Source organism: Clupea harengus, chromosome 21, assembly GCF_900700415.2.
Source record: "Clupea harengus chromosome 21, Ch_v2.0.2, whole genome shotgun sequence".
NCBI lineage: Eukaryota > Metazoa > Chordata > Actinopteri > Clupeiformes > Clupeidae > Clupea > Clupea harengus.
Window position 1 is genome coordinate 13,753,096 of NC_045172.1, and position 18,710 is coordinate 13,771,805.

The 18,710-nt window shown below is 44.9% G+C and overlaps 1 protein-coding gene across 3 annotated transcripts; it reads left to right on the forward strand.

Annotated features, from left to right (window-relative positions):
- The first annotated feature begins 128 nt into the window (after positions 1 to 128).
- slc25a12 (solute carrier family 25 member 12) lies at positions 129 to 18,512 on the forward strand. Of its 3 annotated transcripts, none has more exons than XM_012840689.3 (17): positions 129 to 240; positions 1,014 to 1,067; positions 4,061 to 4,206; positions 5,567 to 5,682; positions 6,117 to 6,256; positions 7,308 to 7,454; positions 7,610 to 7,748; positions 8,188 to 8,281; positions 9,174 to 9,258; positions 10,488 to 10,572; positions 11,853 to 12,011; positions 12,234 to 12,367; positions 15,691 to 15,831; positions 16,115 to 16,253; positions 16,476 to 16,634; positions 16,911 to 17,001; positions 17,417 to 18,512. In XM_012840689.3, the coding sequence occupies exons 1-17, from the start codon at positions 229 to 231 to the stop codon at positions 17,646 to 17,648; spliced, it is 2,073 nt and encodes a 690-aa protein (XP_012696143.2). In that variant the 5' UTR covers positions 129 to 228; the 3' UTR covers positions 17,649 to 18,512. The 3 variants fall into 3 exon arrangements, with proteins under 3 accessions (XP_012696143.2, XP_042558761.1, XP_031414173.1); XM_042702827.1 differs by lacking the exon at positions 129 to 240 and adding an exon at positions 314 to 369; XM_031558313.2 differs by lacking the exon at positions 129 to 240 and adding an exon at positions 409 to 759.
- Positions 18,513 to 18,710: the final 198 nt, after the last annotated feature.

Consider the following 18,710-nt stretch of genomic DNA (forward strand, 5'->3'; position numbering starts at 1 on the left):
ACCCACAGAGAGACGCCCAGGACGCCCAGTCCGTTTCCGTTATGACAACTCATTGCAGATCATGTTCATTAATGCATGGGAACGGTTTAAAGTGTACACTCATGAACCACCATTTTACACCCCGGCGTCAATCAAATTCCTTGCACATGCTGCTGCGCGCCTCCGGAATCACGCGACGACTACAGCAACGCGAGCGCCTGCGCCAGTGTCCGTGACGTCAGAAGAAGCATGGCGGTCAAGGTGACTTCGGCAATACTACACTTTCCAGAAACTGTATATAATGCTGTTTACTTGTCTTTCTGTTTAAGGTAGCGAGTGAGGGGAAAGATGGTAGGGCTGGCGGGTGTGATTGAATAGGTTTTTCGGAAGGTGAGCGGTACCGCACGCTCCCGCACGAGCATCATTGCGCTCCCGACTGGCCTCTGTTTGGCCTTCAATGAATATAACTAGCCTTGTGACTGCCGTGGCTAGTAATGTTCTGCGCTTATCCAGATTAGATAATAGTTACTACCCTCGGCATCCTCCTGTTATCGTGGTATTGTAGTGGCTGTCTCTGTGGTTATGTCTAGTATAGCCAGCTAAACTGACCTGCTTTGTTGATGTGAGTGCTTGTGATGTGTAGCTCAGTAGCTAGACCAATTGGCTATACAGTTAGACCGGTTCTGTGCATGTTACCTGGGTTAACCTCGGATGAGTAAGGACTTGTTACAAAGCTGCATACCAAGCTTCTTGACTTACAGCATGGGAGTAAACATCGGGGTAACATTGTGTTCTTGCTTAAAACTGTAACTAGGTTAACCGCACAATTACTGTAATGTCGAACAGAGCTTGCTTGCTAACTGTTCGCTGCTTCAGTTTACAGTGAGCGAGTCTTGTGTGTGTGATGTGTCACCATGTAATTACATTTTATGAAGATGTCAAGAGGTTTATGGTTACCAGCTGGCGGCACGGGCCGTGTTATCTAGTTACTCAGCCCAGTATACAGTTTTGACGTCCCGTCCATATATTTGCAGGTGCAGTCAACCAAACGGGCCGACCCGAACGAATTGAAGGTCATCTTTCAAAAGGTAAGAAACTGTGACTTTGTAGCGGACTAGAAAGACCACATTACGCCACGTCACCGGTGTGGGTTTTTGTGTTCTTCATGGGAATGTTATGAGTCATTGATCTTGCTGTTAGATTACTTGGTTGTGCGTCAAGATTTCAAATCCACTTTTTTGAGTTTGTAGTTCTGGAGGAGTGCAAATATGTTGGGTAGCTACAGTGGGTAGCTGCTCAAAAATTAGTCTATGTCCATTAGTGTTGTATCCCTGTACTAAAATATAGCATTCAATTGGTTAATGTTATCTTAGATCTTAGGGATACCCCTATTTACCCATATTGCCTACACTCTTTCCAGTTTCATGTGGTTGAGGAAGACCTCCATGAGTGTGTCTGTGTGTGCCCGCGCATGGCGTAATGTTGCTTCATTGTGTTGTTTGTCAGGAATGCCACAAAGAAGGCTATAGATGTGAGCTCACTATTTGTACTGGTTTTTGTGTGTGTGTGACGGAAAAAGAGAGGTCATACATTGCAGTTGTGCTGTTCATGTGACTGAGTGCATTGTGTTTCTGTTTGTGGGTTCGTGCATTTCGAGGCATGCATGGATCATGCAGGCTATGTGTGTTCTACGTTTTAGAGGTTATTCTTATATGCCTGACTGGAATTTTGTAAAGTATGTTGCCTTTCATGCCACTAGTCAGGCTGTCATTCCCTCCCAGTCTAGTCTTGCTATCTCGGGAGAATGGAGAGAGATTGGCAAAGGGATGGGTCAATTATAGGATGTGTAAACAAACCGTTGTGTAAAGAGTAAACATTGAGTTTTGTCAGACAAGTCCTTGACTTTCACTTCACACTTTCTTGACTATACATCTGTTTAGGGAAACTCTGTGCGGAACAGTGTACATTTTGACACAGTTTAAACGCACTGAAGGTGTGAGTGTGTGGCTGTGGGTGTGTGTGAGAGAGAGAGAGAGAGAGAGAGAGAGTGGCGGGATTCTGGTTCCCAGCTCTTTCATGGTAGGCCCCCCTTTGACAGAGAGAAATAAAGGGCCCCAAAGATTGAGATGCTTATATAGCCTATTACCTGTTCTTAATCAAAAATAAAAAAAAACAGATGCCAATCAGCTTTTGCATAGCTTTTCTTGAACATTCTTTCTACATTTGAACAGTTAACACTGTTAATTTAATTGAATCAACCAGTTAACATTTGGGAACCACTGCTTTAAAGAGATTACCGCAGAAGGTTACAATGTTCATGTCTAAATACTCGCAGGTCTAGGAAGAATGGTTATGTGATCGTGTAGCCTATATGTTTCATAGCACCAACATTGGGATGCTTGACCATGGAATAGCAGCTTTTACTTCTGATTTCTGTGCTTAGCCTACACCTTAGAGCCTAAGATGGCTTAAAACAACCAACACATACACACACGCACACATACGTCACACACAGTCCAAGTCGTGCTCATGTGAGAGAATGCTAATCTTTTTCTCTTATAATGACCTACCATTACACAAAAGTAAGCTCCAGTTTCTCCCCATAGGGAAAGGGGTTAAGGGTTAAGACCTGAGCCGTGATTAATTCTTAGTAGTGAAAGCTACCATTAGTGAGCGCGTGTTTGTGGGGTGGGTCATCAACACGCTCTGAGCAATCTGAATTCTCAAAAACCAAACACAAAGAATGCAACTCGAACCATGAAGTCAGTAAGGTCAGCTAACGCATATCTAACCTCTACATGTTCACCTCTTTGAATGCGCAGTGTGTAGGATTTAGGGGGTTCTATTAGCGAAAATGGAAAACAGTATTCATAATTATGTTTTTATTAGCGTGTAATCACCTGTAACTGGAGGATAATACTTATTATTTAGCGCAAGAAAAAGCAAGTCTGAATTCTCGTTTGTCAAATAAGAGACAACATGAAGCAGAACCGACAGGCGACGGCAGAAAACAAGGATAAACATTGGTGAGGCCTTTCCCAGATGGAAATTGCTGATGAGGGACAAATTTTCAGCGTCACGCTGAAGTTTGTGCTGGACAGGTAATTTAGCATACCAATCTAATACAATTAGTTGTTTTAGTGTTGTAATGTTGATTTAGGTGGTAATTTCTGACATCACTGGGTTAAATCAGAATCAGAATCAGGTTTATTGGCCAAGTAAGTTTGTAACCATGCTTTGGGGATGCTCAATGGTGTGCTGCTCTCACCTGTTTAATTTTTTGCCTGTGGGTTACACTGCAGAAGTGTGCCACTGTGATGCCCTTTGCACAGTACTAGTGTTAGCCATGGCACAGTGACCTTTGTGGCTAACACGTGTGTGTTGTTGTTCCACCCCTGGCCCTCAAGTACACACACACACAAACAAATAAACACATACTTTCAAACCCCTCAACTGGAAGGATGCTGATTCCATGAAAGTGTTTTTCTTAAGGAGGGGTAATGTGCCAAACTGCTTAGTGTGTGTGTGTGTGTGTGTGTGTGTGTGTGTGTGTGTGTGTGTGTGTGTAAGTGATTGTGTGTGTGTGTGTGTGTGTGTGTGTGTAAGTGATTGTGTGTGTGTGCGTGTGTGTGTAAGTGATTGTGTGCATGAATGTTTTATTTGTTTTGGAAGGAGTCAACAGTCTTTCAACAGATTTATTTCCTTGAGTTCCTAGTTACCAGTAATGCTTGCTGATACTTGCGTAGGTATGTGCATTTGTCTAGCTGTGCACATGGTGCAGCTCATGCTGATAGTTGTGTCTCTCACACATACGCTCTCATAGCAGGAAACGGTTTATGAGTGTGTTAAAGACACATTAAGTGGAACTAAATGAATGAATGCGTGAATTGGAAAATTACATATGCATTGTAGTGAGTGTAGGGTTAAAGTGTCTGCATATGTTACAGATAGTGATCATTTAGTGTGTGTGTGTGTGTGTGTGTGTGTGTGTGTGTGTGTGTGTGTGTGTGTGTGTGTGTGTGTGTGTGTGTGTGTGTGTGTGTGTGTGTGTGTGTGTGTGTGTGTGTTCTCTCCATTGTAGCATGCAAGCGTGTTGGACAAGGATGGCGAGCGGTTTATGACCCCGGTGGACTTTGTGCAGAAGTACCTCGGCCTTCACACACAGGTCCATCACAACCCCAAAACTGTGCAGCTCATCGCTGGTGTGGCCGACACTACCAAAGACGGGTGAGGTACACTCATACACACAGACTTGCACGCACGCACACACACACACATACTCACTCAGTCTCACACTCACTCAGTCTCACACTCACTCAGACAGACACTCCATATGACTCACACACACATGCTCACATGCTCCGTATTATCAAATTGAATGGCAGTTATTAGTCTCCACATGAGCAGATATGATTATTGTGCTCCTCAGTCAAGCTCCTGCTAATGTCCTGTCTGTGATTAGATAAGACACAGAGTGGGAGATAAGACACAGAGTCTTTATATCATTATGGCCCTTTACAGTAGTCGTCCCCCTCCTGAGTGCCTACCCTTCCTTTATGAAGTTGGTGTAATACAAACAAACGCTTCAGAGTAATAAAATACATGCTCCTGTAGCAGTTATTTTGAGACTGTTAAAATACGTAGATAAAATATAATCCTATACGCAAATGATGGATTGAAGTCCAAATTGTTAATTGTTTAAATTATTGAATTTAAAATGTACTGCCAGTATGTAGGACACATAACCCCCACACACATGGTGATGTTATGCATGTGCATTTTATGTAGGCCATGTGTGGTGGTCACTAAAGCAAACGGGCACCATTTTGGCTCCATTCCCACTGGTTTTGATGTGACCTCCGGTCAAGTGTGAAATGGACTGTGGGGCACTCTTCAAAGGCTCAGGCTAATGTTGGTCAAATAATGAGACATTTGTGCAAACTCACATTTTTGCTAGTATTTAATGACCACCATTAATATCTGTTGGTGGAATCACAGGACGTGTAATATGATATTTTAGGTCAGATTAACCCCCAGTCACTGCAACAAACTGTATGTACGCAGCTGGAAGGTGGTCTATTTCCTTAGACCAAATTATCTGGAAGCATCCCTTTTGATACAAGTGAGAGGATTATATGCATGTATGTGTTTGGAGGTGGCATGAAGGGCACTCTTTTGCGCGTCTGAGGGGCTTTCTGTGAGGGTGGTAGTGTCCTGATCTTAACTGGTAGATTCTCTACAAACCAGCCCAGACTATTTCACTTAAGGCTGCTGTAAGTGAAGCTTTCTTTTGTAGGATATATCTGGAAATCTGATAAAGATGAGCCAATGAAGAATCTGAGGAGTCTTGGGGATTTTGTTTGTGTTTAGGGCTACGCTGCGTAATATAATCATTTTTTTTAACACAACATCGGAACCATAGTGGGTTGAGAGATGGGAATTCGGACAGGAAAAGTGAATTGCCCAGGAATGTTGTGTGCCAATATAAAACTCATATTTTGTGTATTTATTTACAAGATGGAATGAGTGTGTGTGTGTGTGTCTGTGTCTTAGCTTACCTCTCTCTCTCTCTCTTTCTCTACCACAGGCTCATTTCTTTTCCGGAGTTCTTGGCCTTTGAGTCAGTGCTATGTGTGCCAGACGCTCTCTTCATAGTGGCCTTCCAGCTCTTTGACAAGACTGGCACTGGAGATATCTCTTTTGGTAAGGGGTGTGTGTGTGTTTACATTAAGTCAAACAGGTTTTCTTGGGCTTTAGTGATGGTTGTTGTTATGACACAATTGTTGAGGTGATTTTGGATTACAAGCTAAACTGTGAGGTTATATATACACACACACACACACACACACACACACACACACACACACACACACAGAGTGTTACAAAGCAGGCGGTTAGGTGGGGGACCCTTGACCCTTTCTTAGTCGCACACACAAACATACACACACACTTAGATTTATTCTCTCTCTCTCCCTTTCTCTCTTTTGTACACACACATTTTCTCTCTTTCTCACACACCTTTTCTTTTTCTCTCTCTCTCATGGGTAGTCATGAGAATCAAGCACCAACTGCAGAATAAAGCAGACTGTTGGATCGTGTCCATCTCACTGAGTGTGCTTTTTCCTCTATACGTGTAGACAATGTGCGCGACATCTTTAGCCAGACAACGGTGCACCATCACATCCCTTTCAACTGGGAGTGTGAGTTCGTCCACCTGCACTTCGGCCATGACCGCAAGAAACGACTCAACTACCTGGAGTTCACCCAGTTCCTGCAGGTAAGCTTTGAAACAGTAAACACACACACACACACACACACACACACACACACACACACACACACACACACACACACACACACAGAGTTTGGCCAGGGCTTTTACCAAATCCCTCCAATACTTGGGGTTCACACAATTCCAAATTTAAATAGGTAAGCTAAGTGTTTGCAGACTTCTATCAAATAATCTTTCTCTCTCACTCACTCGTTCCTCTCTCTATATCTCTCTCTCTCTACCTCTCTTTCTTTCTCTCTCTCTCTCTCCTCTCTCTCTCGTCTCATACACACACATAGATTTCATGGGCTGACACAAACATGTAGGAATCAATCTGTAATGTATAAATGCAGACAGGCATTGACCAAATATATGCCATGTAGGCAATCTGCATACTCCCATACATACACACATAAATGTTGGATGTGTCTGAATTCTAGTACTTGGATTCTCAGAGAATCTCATTGGCTCTGACAGCAGCCCTGACCCCCCTACCTCTCTCCTGATTGCTCGCTTGTCATCTCTAATCACGTCTGATTGGTCGGCATGCACCTGTTTCCTGTTTGTGCGCCAGGAAAGGGATCATGTTACATGGCCTACGGCTTTGATTGGGGGTGGGGGGGGTGTTTCTTTTAGGAAGGGGAAGGATGACCATATAAACAAGTGATGATGTGAAGGGGTGGGGTGGCGGTGGGGGGGTTGTGTTCTAGTGTGCTAACATGAGGCATGGCTGCCTACATTGTAGCAAAGGCACTATTAACAGGGGGCAGCAGTGTCTGTCATAAGAGAGGTTTGGTAATCCTAAACGGAATCCATAGCCAAAAGTTGTTCTGTAAGGGTTGTAACTCAGCACTTGTGAGAACAGAATCTCAATTACAGACTGGATGTGGTCAAGAAGGACAGCCAAGTAAGAGGGAGTATAAAGAGAAATCAGGACAAAAGAACAGGATACAAAAGTGTATTCAAGTCTGCCAGGTCTTTTTCACAATTTGTCGTGTACTTGTATTTGTGGCGTGCCCTTTTGATGCTGAAGTTTGTCCGTGTGCCCTTGCCGTAGGAGCTGCAGCTGGAGCATGCGCGGCAGGCGTTTGCACAGAAGGACAAGGCCAAGAGCGGCATCATCTCGGCCATGGACTTCAGCGACATCATGGTCACCATCAGGCACCACATGCTCACACCCTTCGTGGAGGAGAACCTGGTCTCGGTGAGTGCGGGCGGTTGAATAGGTTGTGTTCCTCCTCATTTGGTTATTTTGCATCACAGTCACCTGAGACCGAAGTACCACGGATTACTGTGCCCTTTTTTGTGTGTGTGTAGCAGTATGAGATTGTATCTTCTGGTTGTGTTTGGTCCCCCCAGGCTGCAGGGGGCGGTACCTCTCACATGGTTAGCTTCTCTTACTTCAACGCCTTCAACTCCCTACTCAACAACATGGAGCTCATTCGCAAGATCTACAGCACTGTGGCAGGCAATCGCAAGGATACGCTACTCACCAAAGGTATTTACACCGTCACAAACGTCAGTGTGCCCTGACAAGGCATAGGTAGGCAGAGATGCACTACTCACCATTCCATACACAAATGGGTGTTCTCATCGCCATCACAGTGAGAAACCACAGAAAGACTAGCTAGACAAAATGTAAACACATACACACATACCATACGTACCGACACAGTGTTAAGCACAGTGACAAGTTACGCAACTCACAAATGTGACATGCAAGAACCATGACCCCATTCATCAAACCCATGCTCATGCAGGAAACAGCAAAGAGTATAACACAGCATGTGTTCGGGATTACTATTAATAATATGATCGTTAATCGTAGTAATCATGTAATTATGTAGTTGATGCATTATTAGTAACAATGTAATTATTTACAATTATACCCGATTCTGTAAGTCGTATGACTCATGTACGTTTGTTTCTCTGTGCAGAGGAGTTTGTTCATGCTGCTAATAAGTTTGGCCAGATCACTCCCATGGAGATCGACATCCTGTACCAGCTGTCTGGCCTTCACTCTCAAACTGGGTTGGTATTTTCTCCTATTGGCTGATGCTTCTTAAGAATTAGAAAAGGTCTTCTCTTACTTGTTAATGTGTCAGATGCTGGAAGCTCATCAGCGGTCCCATAGAACACCCATACTTTCTCAATGGACATAATTGTGTCATGTTTATTGAGTATGAAATGTTTCATTGCCTTATGCAATGGTATTAGACTTTTTCTCTTTTCGGGTGCATTTGAACCATGTTTGTAGTTAAATTGGATGTATCCCTTGCAGAAGGAGGAAATCAAACTCTCCTTGTTTTTTAAAATATTTTTTTCCTTTGCTGTGTTAGTAGAAGCATTCTAAAATATAAAGTTCAGTTACTCGTTTGAAGCCAAGAAACACACCAGCTGAAAACATTTCAATCCATTTTATTGCTTTATTTTTTGCTGTATTGGGGCTTCTGGTCTTTTTTGGACAGTTTCATGGGTAAACTTTACAACTCCGCATTGTAGTATGAAAGGTGGTCAGGATTCATTGTGACTTTCACACTGCATACGCCTCTCCCTCCTTTTATATTTTTCTCCTCTGCTCCATCTCTTACATGACCTGATGTATCATTTTCTTATTCTCCGCCCTATTTTTATTTTTTTTCCTTGTCTGTCTTGCCCTTGCTGTCTTGCCACTTTCTCAAGTTCCCGTCTCTCTTTCTAGAGGGTTCTCTGAAGTCTTTGGTGCTCTTGGCCCTCTCTTTGCACTGTTTGTCTGTGGTGTTTGCCAGAGCCAGTTAAAGTCCCCAGTAAAATAGAACCCACACACACACACACATTTTGTTTTGTTTTTTTGTCAGCTGTGAGAAACCATCCACCTAGCTATGTGTGTTGTTAAGTGTTGTCATGGCAACCAAAGTTTACAGTGAGTGTGTCGTGTGTCTAGGCGACTGAACCTGGCAGACATCGAGAGGATATCGCCACAGGAGGAGGGGGCGCTGCCTTACAATCTGGCTGAGGTCCAGAGACAGGTAAGGAGTGTGTGTGTGTGTGTGTGTGTGTGTGTGTGTGTGTGTGTGTGTGTGTGTGTGTGTGTGTGTGTGTGTGTGTGTGTGTGTGTGTGTGTGTGTGTGTGTGTGTGTGTGTGTGTGTGTGTGTGTGTAACATGTTGGGGTTCTCTGTTTTCTTGCTTAAGTTCGATATCACGTGTGGGACATCATGTACAGAGAGATACAAGTACAAACCATACTTAATGTTCATACCAGCGGTGTGAACCCAATTCAATTTGGTTTGATTCTGACTCGATATCAATAGGAATGAGATATGAAATACTATATAGCAGCTTTCTATAATCGGAGAGATGTTTCAAAGCTCTGAAGGGAACACAAATGGTGAAAATCACTAAAGAAAAGTGCAAAGGATTATCTTGAATACAACTGTTGTGGAAAACGAAAAGAGAACCAGAAAAAATGCTTATTAGCCCAAAGGTTTGGTCCATAAATTTCACACATCGAATCGTACGATTTAAAAAAAAATTATGAATCGAGAAAAAATACTATATTTTTGCACACCCCTAATGTCGGTACGTCCTGTGTGCAGTGCTGTGCTGTGCTGTAATTGTGTGAGATTGGGGCACTTTACCCACTTGGGAAGACAGAACTGACCTCAGCTGTAATTATCCCGGGCTGTAAAAGAGCATTTTCACAGAATCCAATAACCAGCTTTCTGAGCCCCCAACAATACTGCTGTGTGTGTGTGTGTGTGTGTGTGCCTGTGTGTGTGTGTCTGTGTGTGGGTGTGTAATGGGCACTATTGATTGACACACGCTTGTACAGTAAATGACCACTGCCTAAAAGTGTCATGCTGCTGTGGCCAGCTAGAATATGTGTTTCTGTTTACTCTTTTTTTTTTTTTTTTCTCTCTCTATTCACTTCTCTCTTTCTCTCTCTATTCACTTCTCTCCTCTTTGTTCCCTCATATCTGCTCTTTTTCATTCATACTGTTTTTTTCCTGTTGTTTGCACTTTTTGTGTATGTCCCCCTCTACTTCCCCCTCTACCTCTATATTCTACTTTCTGCTCTTTCCAATTCCTCTCTCTCCCCACATTCTTTCTCTCTATCTGTACCTATGTGTCCCTCCCTCCTTTCCTATTTCTCTCCTTATCTGTACCTCTGTTCTCCCCCCCTTCCTCCTTCGCTTTTTCCTTCTCTCTCTCTCTCTCTCTCTCTCTCTCTCTCTCTCTCTCTCTCTCTCTCTATAGCAGTCACAGGCGGGTGCCTCACGGCCAGTGTATTTGCAGGCTGGGGAGTCAGCGTATCGCTTCCTCCTGGGCTCCATTGCTGGAGGTAATGCCCCACACATTTGCCCCACTCTTCACCCCCACCCCCCCTGTCTCAGTAGCAGTCTTTACAATCTCCACTTAGTTTTATCCAATAATCCCAAGTCTCCTCTCGAGTTTTCTAGATGGAGTCAGTTTGTACCTGTGTGTAATCTGTGTGTTGAGTCTGTGCCCTGCTTCTCCTGCCACTTATCTCTGTTGGCCCTGTGTAATCTCTGCAGTCTCTGCCAAGTCCTGAGCGTGTTTTGAGAAAACAAAAGTGTAATCCCGTTAGCATTATGCACTAATGCCAGCGAGGAGTGCCATCGCAGACACTCGAGTGTCAGCTGCACTCGCAGGGAAAAAAAGGTTCTTCATGAGTTCTTCAAAAGACTAACGATTTATATAGAAGTCAGATGCCTCCATGAGCAGTGTTTCATCAGATGATATGATTCTGCAGGGGTGAAAATGGTTCTTGTGAACTGAATAGCTCCCACAAAGTTCAACTCTTGAACAACTCTTCATAAGATGGAACCCTTAATGATGTTGTAAATTCTGCTTTTCAGTGGTTTTCTTGAGGCAGGCCAGATAGCTTTTTCTAGGGTTTGAGAGAGAGAGTGTGTGTGCAACTTTTTTTTGTTCTTGGAGCGCTCATGCAGAAATCCAGTGACCCCTACGGTTATGTAAATATTCCCCGCAGAAGCTCCCTATCGATCAAAGTAAAGAAACCCTCCAAAAACGCGCTTGAATGGCAGCCCGCAAACCTGGCGTCACGGGACAGACACTTAGCAGTCATACTAAAGTACAGGCCTGCTGCCGTTCGGGTACCCCCCCCCGTCTTCCTTTCTTTCTTTTATGAAAGATCACGTTTCCCCCTCCTACTTCTTGTCTCCTGTCTGCCACTGTAATGACTTTAAACACGGTGCCTGTGCCTGTGATCTGCGGGGCATTTGATGTCTGAATCTCCATATCCACAATCGCACGGAAATCCCATCCACAGCCGAGACACGGCTTTGATGCCGGAGCACACCCAGAACCGCCTGAATTCAGATGGTTTTCAGAGGCTTTTGAATACTGTTGTGTGTTTTGTGTGTGTGTGTGTGTGTGTGTGTGTGTGTGTGTGCATAGTTATGTACTTGGTTGAAGTCTGAATTGTGTTTATCTTACATGGCTTGTGTCTGTTTACTAGATTGATATAATTGATTTTTGTTTATTTGATGTGCGACTGGATGAGTGTGTGTTATATGTGTTAACTGTGTGTATGTGTGTATATTTTCTAACTGTGTGTGTGTGTGTGTGTGTGATCAGCCACGGGGGCGACGGCAGTGTACCCCATTGACCTGGTGAAGACTCGCATGCAGAACCAGCGCTCCACCGGCTCCTTCGTGGGCGAGCTCATGTACAAGAACAGCTTCGACTGCGCCAAGAAGGTGCTCCGCTACGAGGGCTTCTTTGGCTTCTACAGAGGTACACTGCCCATTCGTGTGTTTGTTTTTATCGGTTTTGGCTTCTGTGTGTGTGTGTGTGTGTGTGTGTGTGTGTTTACTGTGCCTGACTGACTGCCAAAGACTAGACGTGGAAGACCAACACTACCATCTACTGTCTGAAGCTATTTTTGCAGTCTATGTGGTGTAGCAATTGTGTGAATCCTGTCTTAAACTGGGTTTGTGTGTGTTTGTTTGTTGCCAGGCCTTGTGCCCCAGCTCCTCGGTGTGGCTCCAGAGAAGGCCATCAAACTGACGATGAATGACTTTGTGCGTGGCAAGTTCACCAAAAAAGACGGTTCCATTGCCTTCCCTGCTGAGATCCTAGCTGGTGGCTGTGTGAGTATTCAAGAGCTTAGAATATGTGTGAGGTGTCAGAGTTGTATCTTTTTGGTCTTGTATGTTTGGGTGTTATGGGTCTGCCCTCATGTAAATGTTTGTTATTTTATGGTCGCCTGTGTGTAGGAGTAAGAAGGAGTTTGTGTGTAGGAGTTTGTAAGTATTTTGCAAGTTTCTGTGGCGTCTATGTATGAGAGAGTATGCTAACGTGTGGCAAATGTTTCTGTTTGTGTGTGTATTTGTGTTGTTTGTGTGTGTGTGTGTATGGGGGGAGGGGTGAGTGTGTGTCTGTGTACTTGTGATGCTTGTGTGTGGGGGTGTGAGAGAGAGAGTGGGAGGCCCCCTCGTCTTAAATGGGCGGCCCATTCTGGTACCCCATAATTATGGTCCATTTTTAAAAGTGAGCTCTCCTCCGTTCCACCGGGCCTATTTTTACCCGCCGCTAATTTTGGCCCGCGGGGCTTCCCTTCACATGTGGTCTCTGACCGCTGGCTGCAGGGCCCGCGTCGCCATGGTAACGCCCCCCACAGGGCTGCAGTTTGACCTTTTTTTTTTAGGGGTGTGGAGTGGGCCTGGGTAGGGGGGTTGGGGGGGCTAGCGGGGCTGAGGTTGCGACCCCTGCCAGGGTTTTGATTGGTGGCGTGCTCTAGGCCAGCGGAGCCTCATTTGGTTTACTCAAGTCTCTATTCCTTCCCTTTATCTGTGGACGGAGAAGAAAAAGGCGACGACTAAAAATGACACCATGGCATTGCGGAGGAGATGTATAAACATAAAGTCACGAGCACAAACATCTCGAAAATAAACAAACACACTAACAGCACGTTGCAGTCCCTGCAGAGGGGAAACATGGCTACAAGAGGACAGTCTTTCCCTGTCAAGAAATCAACTCTATCCTGCGAAGTCAGCCCCACCAAGCCTGGCGCTCACCAGCCAGCAGAACAGTAGCTTTCCTCTTTTATGCTGCGCCATTACAAACAGTGCGGATGCTTTGTCCTAGTCAGCTTCCGTCATAGTAACTTGTTTCTGTTGTTCTTCTAATCCTCTCCTGCCGTTAGTCATGGGTCATTGAGACAGTAGACCTCTGATGATATCAGGTCACTCATTATAACACACACAGCCTTCATGTGAAAGAGGAACTACAGTACTAATTAACCCAACACAATCATGGGGCTTTGAATCCACCATATTAATACTGAAATGAGCATAATAATACTGAAATGCGTATAAAGACGTTATATCGAGTTTCTGTGGGAATTCTGTAATGCCATCAGTGCCTCTGTTTTGGGTTATTGTGAGACTGTAGAGTTGTGCAGATACACAGCTTAAGAGGACCAGGACTAAGCTGAACGCCATTTCATTCTGGAGAGGAGGTGGAGGGCTACAGATACCTGGGTGTTCACCTTGATAACAGACTGGAGTGGAAATGGTAACACTAGTCTCCAGGAAGGGACAGAGCAGACTCGACTTAGTGAGGAAGCTTAGGTCCTTCAGTGTGTGCAGAAAGATGTTGCGTATCTTTTACAAGTCTGTTGTTGCAAGTGCAATTTTTTTTTCCAGCATTAGCAGCATCAGAGCCAGTGACGCTATCAAGTGAAGTTATCAAGCTAAAGAAGGCTGTTTGTGCTGGGGACGGCTCTGTGCTGGGGACTGCTCTGGAGCCCCTAGTGTTTGTTGTTGAGAGAAGGATGTTGCACAAACTGCTCAACATAATGGTCAAATCATCTAAAGTTCCCCTCGGACCGCTTATCGAAAGGCCGTAAACGCCCAATCAGGTATTGCGGCCCTCCGCAACAGCAATATATATTGACTCCCCTCTGTGCCAGGAGAGGAGGCTTATCCTCTGAGTGGCAATGCATGATGCACATTCTACATTTAATTTGGACAGATATAGCTATATTAGTTTTTGTGTAATATATATACATCTGTTAATACTGTGTTTTTTTTTTTTTTTTTTTTACCTACCCCAGTGTCTGTTTTTGTGTAAGATAAGTGTGTTCTGTGTGTTTGTGTAAGTTATGTGTTTGTTTTGTGATTTATGTGAGTTGCTGCTGCAATACTGCCATTGCCCTTTGGGGATCAATAAATGAATCTATCTATCTATCTATCTATCTATCTATCTATCTATCTATGCTTGATGATACCAGGGCGCTCATAACACAGGCAGCCTTTTCATCACAGCCTCATACCTCATATCTGCAGTTAACGTTCCGTACCTCTAGTCATCCTCGAGTAACGAGAACCATTCCTGAAAGGCCAGCACTAAACCATTAACATCCCGTTGTCTCTCTGACCCAACAAGATGCCTCGTAAAGATAAAGGGAAGACCACAGACCAACAGATAAACGAATGTTCGTCTCCTTGTCTCTGCCTTAGCCTAAGGGGGAGTGTAGGATGGTGTGTGTGTGTGTGTGTGTGTGTGTGTGTGTGTGTGTGTGTGTGTGTGTGTCTCTCATTATTTTCTCTCTGAAGTACTCATTTTTGTTCATTTTATGGCACTTGCCATATAGATGAAATACCACTAGGCCTTCACATCAGAAAGGAACCACAGACCAACCCAACACAACCATGGCTCTGACCTCACCACATTAATACTGAACTGGGTTTGTTAAACAGGATCCTACTGATGAGGATGAATCATTAGGAAACGAATGACAAACTCCACCTCTGTTTGGGCGAGGGAAAGAGGGATGACGAGTGAAAGACAGAAATAGCAAATAGTGGGAGAGGAAGGGATGGTGAACGGAGGAGTGCAGGAAGTGAGGGACGAGTGCAGAGGGCTAGGCAGGGGTGATGAGGTGTACCGGGGTCAAAGGTGAGGGGTCAAAGTGCTGATGCCGGGGTCGGATGCTTCAGGCCATAGCCTGTCTCTCTACTCTCTGTCATATTCTATCTCCTTCTGTGTTGTTCCGTCTTTCGTGCCGTCTCTTCCTCCATTCCCCCATCTGTTTGCTGCTGACTTTTGTTTCCATCATCATGCTGTCTCAGTCTTTCTTTCTTGTTCTCCCCACCCCCTCCTTACACTTATCAGCAAACCAGCCGTTAACTAGTATGTATCATTACTCTAATTTACTAGAACTACTATGACAGTACTCAGACCTCCTTTCACAGTCTGTCTCCTCAAACACAGATTTGATGAGATGATGATGATGTTGTGACACCATTTGTTTATAATAATTCTTGTAATCGGTGGATGAATTCAGGTCACGCTCACTAACCTGGAGATGGTGTGTGTGTGTGTGTGTGTGTGTGCGTCTGTACGTGTGTGTCCCTGTTTGTTGCCTCATACCCGGCAGTAATGCTGTGTATTGCTTCTCTGTCTGTAGGCCGGTGGGTCTCAGGTGATCTTCACCAACCCCCTGGAGATTGTCAAGATCCGCCTTCAGGTTGCCGGGGAGATCACCACAGGGCCACGTGTGAGCGCGCTCAGTGTGGTCAAGGACCTTGGCTTCTTCGGCCTCTACAAGGTGGGTTTGCTTTGTGTGTGTGTGTGTGTGTGCTGTGGTTTTAAATTGTTGTTATGATGATCATGTGCCTCCACCGAACATGTATCAATATATATATATATATATATAGTATGTGTGTCTTCATTGGAAGTTGAGTCTGTGAGAGACCTACAAGTGTGTGTGTGTGTGTGTGTGTGTTTGTGTGCACGCACACGTCTGTGTAGTTTAGCCGAATGTAAGTGCATATGTCTAATTCTTAGTATGTTGGACTGATGTTGTGTGTGTGTGTGTGTGTTCTCTGCAGGGTGCAAAGGCTTGTTTCTTGAGAGACGTCCCCTTCTCGGCCATCTACTTCCCAGCGTACGCCCACATGAAGAAGCAGTTTGCTGACGAGAATGGCCATCTGGGAGCCCTCCAGCTCCTCACCGCTGGTGCCATCGCTGGTAGGCATAGCAACTCCTCCCGCTAGCCAATCAGTGGGGCCGAGGCTAGAGACTTGGGTTCTCCTCATTTATTACAAATGTTGATGATGGTTGAGCTGTTGTATGTCCAGGTCCCCTGCTCACAGAGAACACACATAAACACAGTGACTGGATGGACACAAACACACACACACACACACACACAGAACAGTGTTTTCTGACCCTGTGAACTCTGTTTCTCAGGTATCCCTGCGGCCTCGCTGGTCACACCCGCTGACGTCATAAAGACGCGACTTCAGGTGGCTGCGCGTGCGGGTCAGACCTCGTACACCGGTGTGATCGACTGCTTCCGCAAGATCATGCAGGAGGAGGGCTTCAAAGCACTGTGGAAGGGAGCTGGAGGTGAGTGTACACGCATGCGCACCTCACCCAAAGTGAGGAAAAATACTGTGTGTTCCTGTGGTTCAACTGGCAGAGCAGCTGGTAGAACAAGGTGCTAACACCACCAATATCCTGGGTTCAAATACTACGGAGGCCACTGATGAAAATGTATATCTGTAATGGAAGTCACTTTGGATAAAAGTGCCTGCAAAATGAATACATGTAAATACATAGACGTATACTGGCATACAGGCATAGCAACACGCTTGACCTTCTCTTTCTCCATTTTGTCTCCAGCTCGAGTGTGCCGCTCCTCCCCTCAGTTCGGTGTTACCCTGGTGACCTACGAGCTCCTCCAGCAGTGGTTCTACGTCGACTTTGGCGGACAGTGAGTATCATTACCATAGCAACCATCAGACAGATCATTATTATAATTGGTATACTTTGGATTCAGTATTTCCATTGCCTGCATGTTCAAAAATGTGTGCTGTCTAGCAAATTCTGACCCTAGCAGAGTATTTTTCACTGTTTGAACCAAACTGCCATTCAATCTCTACTCACTGTAACCCATTTGATCCTGCATTACTACTGACCTAGGCACAAAACACTCATGTCATCCTCAGCAGCAGTGCACTAAGCATGGCTCTGAAGCATCTGGTTTGCTGGGACTTTTAAATCTTGAATCTCTAAATGATGTACAATGCTTGCGTTTTGAGTCCACCCACTCTTGACTACTTTCGTGTTCGTGTGCTTTCTGTGTCTCCTTTCTAACAATTTTTTATTTTTTTTAATTCTCTTTCCAGACGTCCAGCCGGCACGGGGACCCCTCCCAAGTCTCGTATCCCGGAGCTTCCGCCCGTGTCCTCAGAGCACGTCGGCGGGTACCGCCTCGCCGCCGCCACCTTCGCTGGCGTGGAGAACAAGTTCGGCCTTCACCTGCCCAAGTTCAAGTCCTCCGGGGTTGTCTCCCTATACCACCCCGAGCCGCCGAAGAGCGAGAGCCCTCCCCCCGCCGAAGCCCCCTCTTCCTCTTAGAGACTAGCCGCCCACCCCCATCCACCTCCCGACGGCGGAAAGCCTTCTCTTGACCAATGGCTGCATGCTCTCTGTCTCACAGCCCGGTGCCACTTCACTCCATCACTTATTGTTTCTCCATCCACTTCCTCTGAGATGAATCATGATTTATTCCATTCTCATCTCCTCCCTCCTCCCCCCTTTTGCCCCTGGAGTTACTCCACTGACGGGGTCCAACCTGGTGACTCCAGCGGTCACTCACAGACACATCTGCCTCTCTGAATGAGTTTGTCATGAATTAGTGTAATCATTGGTTTCTGATTTGTGGCTACTGCAGCAGTATTTGAGTGCACACATTTTGGTTTTATCTGGGTTTTTTTGTTTTTGTTTTTCATTTTTCTTTTCTTTCTTGTTTTGCGTAGTTGCACACGGCACACTTTCATTTCCTGTACATAGTGTACATCTGTACAGAGACACAGAGGAGGAGAAGAGAGAGAGAGGAGAGAGAGAGGAGAGGGAGAGAGAGGTGAAAAACAGGTGCGAGGGCTGAGGCAAGGAGGGATGACCTCGGTGACCTTTATTCCGAGAAGAGAGGTGTGTGTGTGCGTATGCTTGTGTGTGTGTCTGTGTGTCTTTCTCTCTCTCTCCTCATCCTCCCCACTCCTCCACAAGCACGTCTCTAAAGAAAGATAAAAAAAAACAAAAAAAACAAGGCGATCTCACAGAATGATGCACAGACGGTTTCCCAGGTGTGTTTCATCGATCAATGAGTAACTGAAAAAAAAAAAAAAAAAACGACAAAATAAATGTAATAATGACTAGGACATATTATAAATGTATTTCATTCTTGTATTTTATTGAAATAAATCATTGTGGTTGAATTGAGCAAGAATGGGTTAAGGTGGAAGGTTTGTTACAGAGTGATTATAAAAGTCTTTCTAAGAGAAAGAGACCGGGCGGTGCAAACAAACAGAAGTACAAAAAACGTTCTGGAATACTGGACTTGGTCACTTCATATTCATTTTTTAAATGCACATTTCAAAAACCACGTGTGTGTGTGTGTGTGTGTGTGTGTGTGTGTGT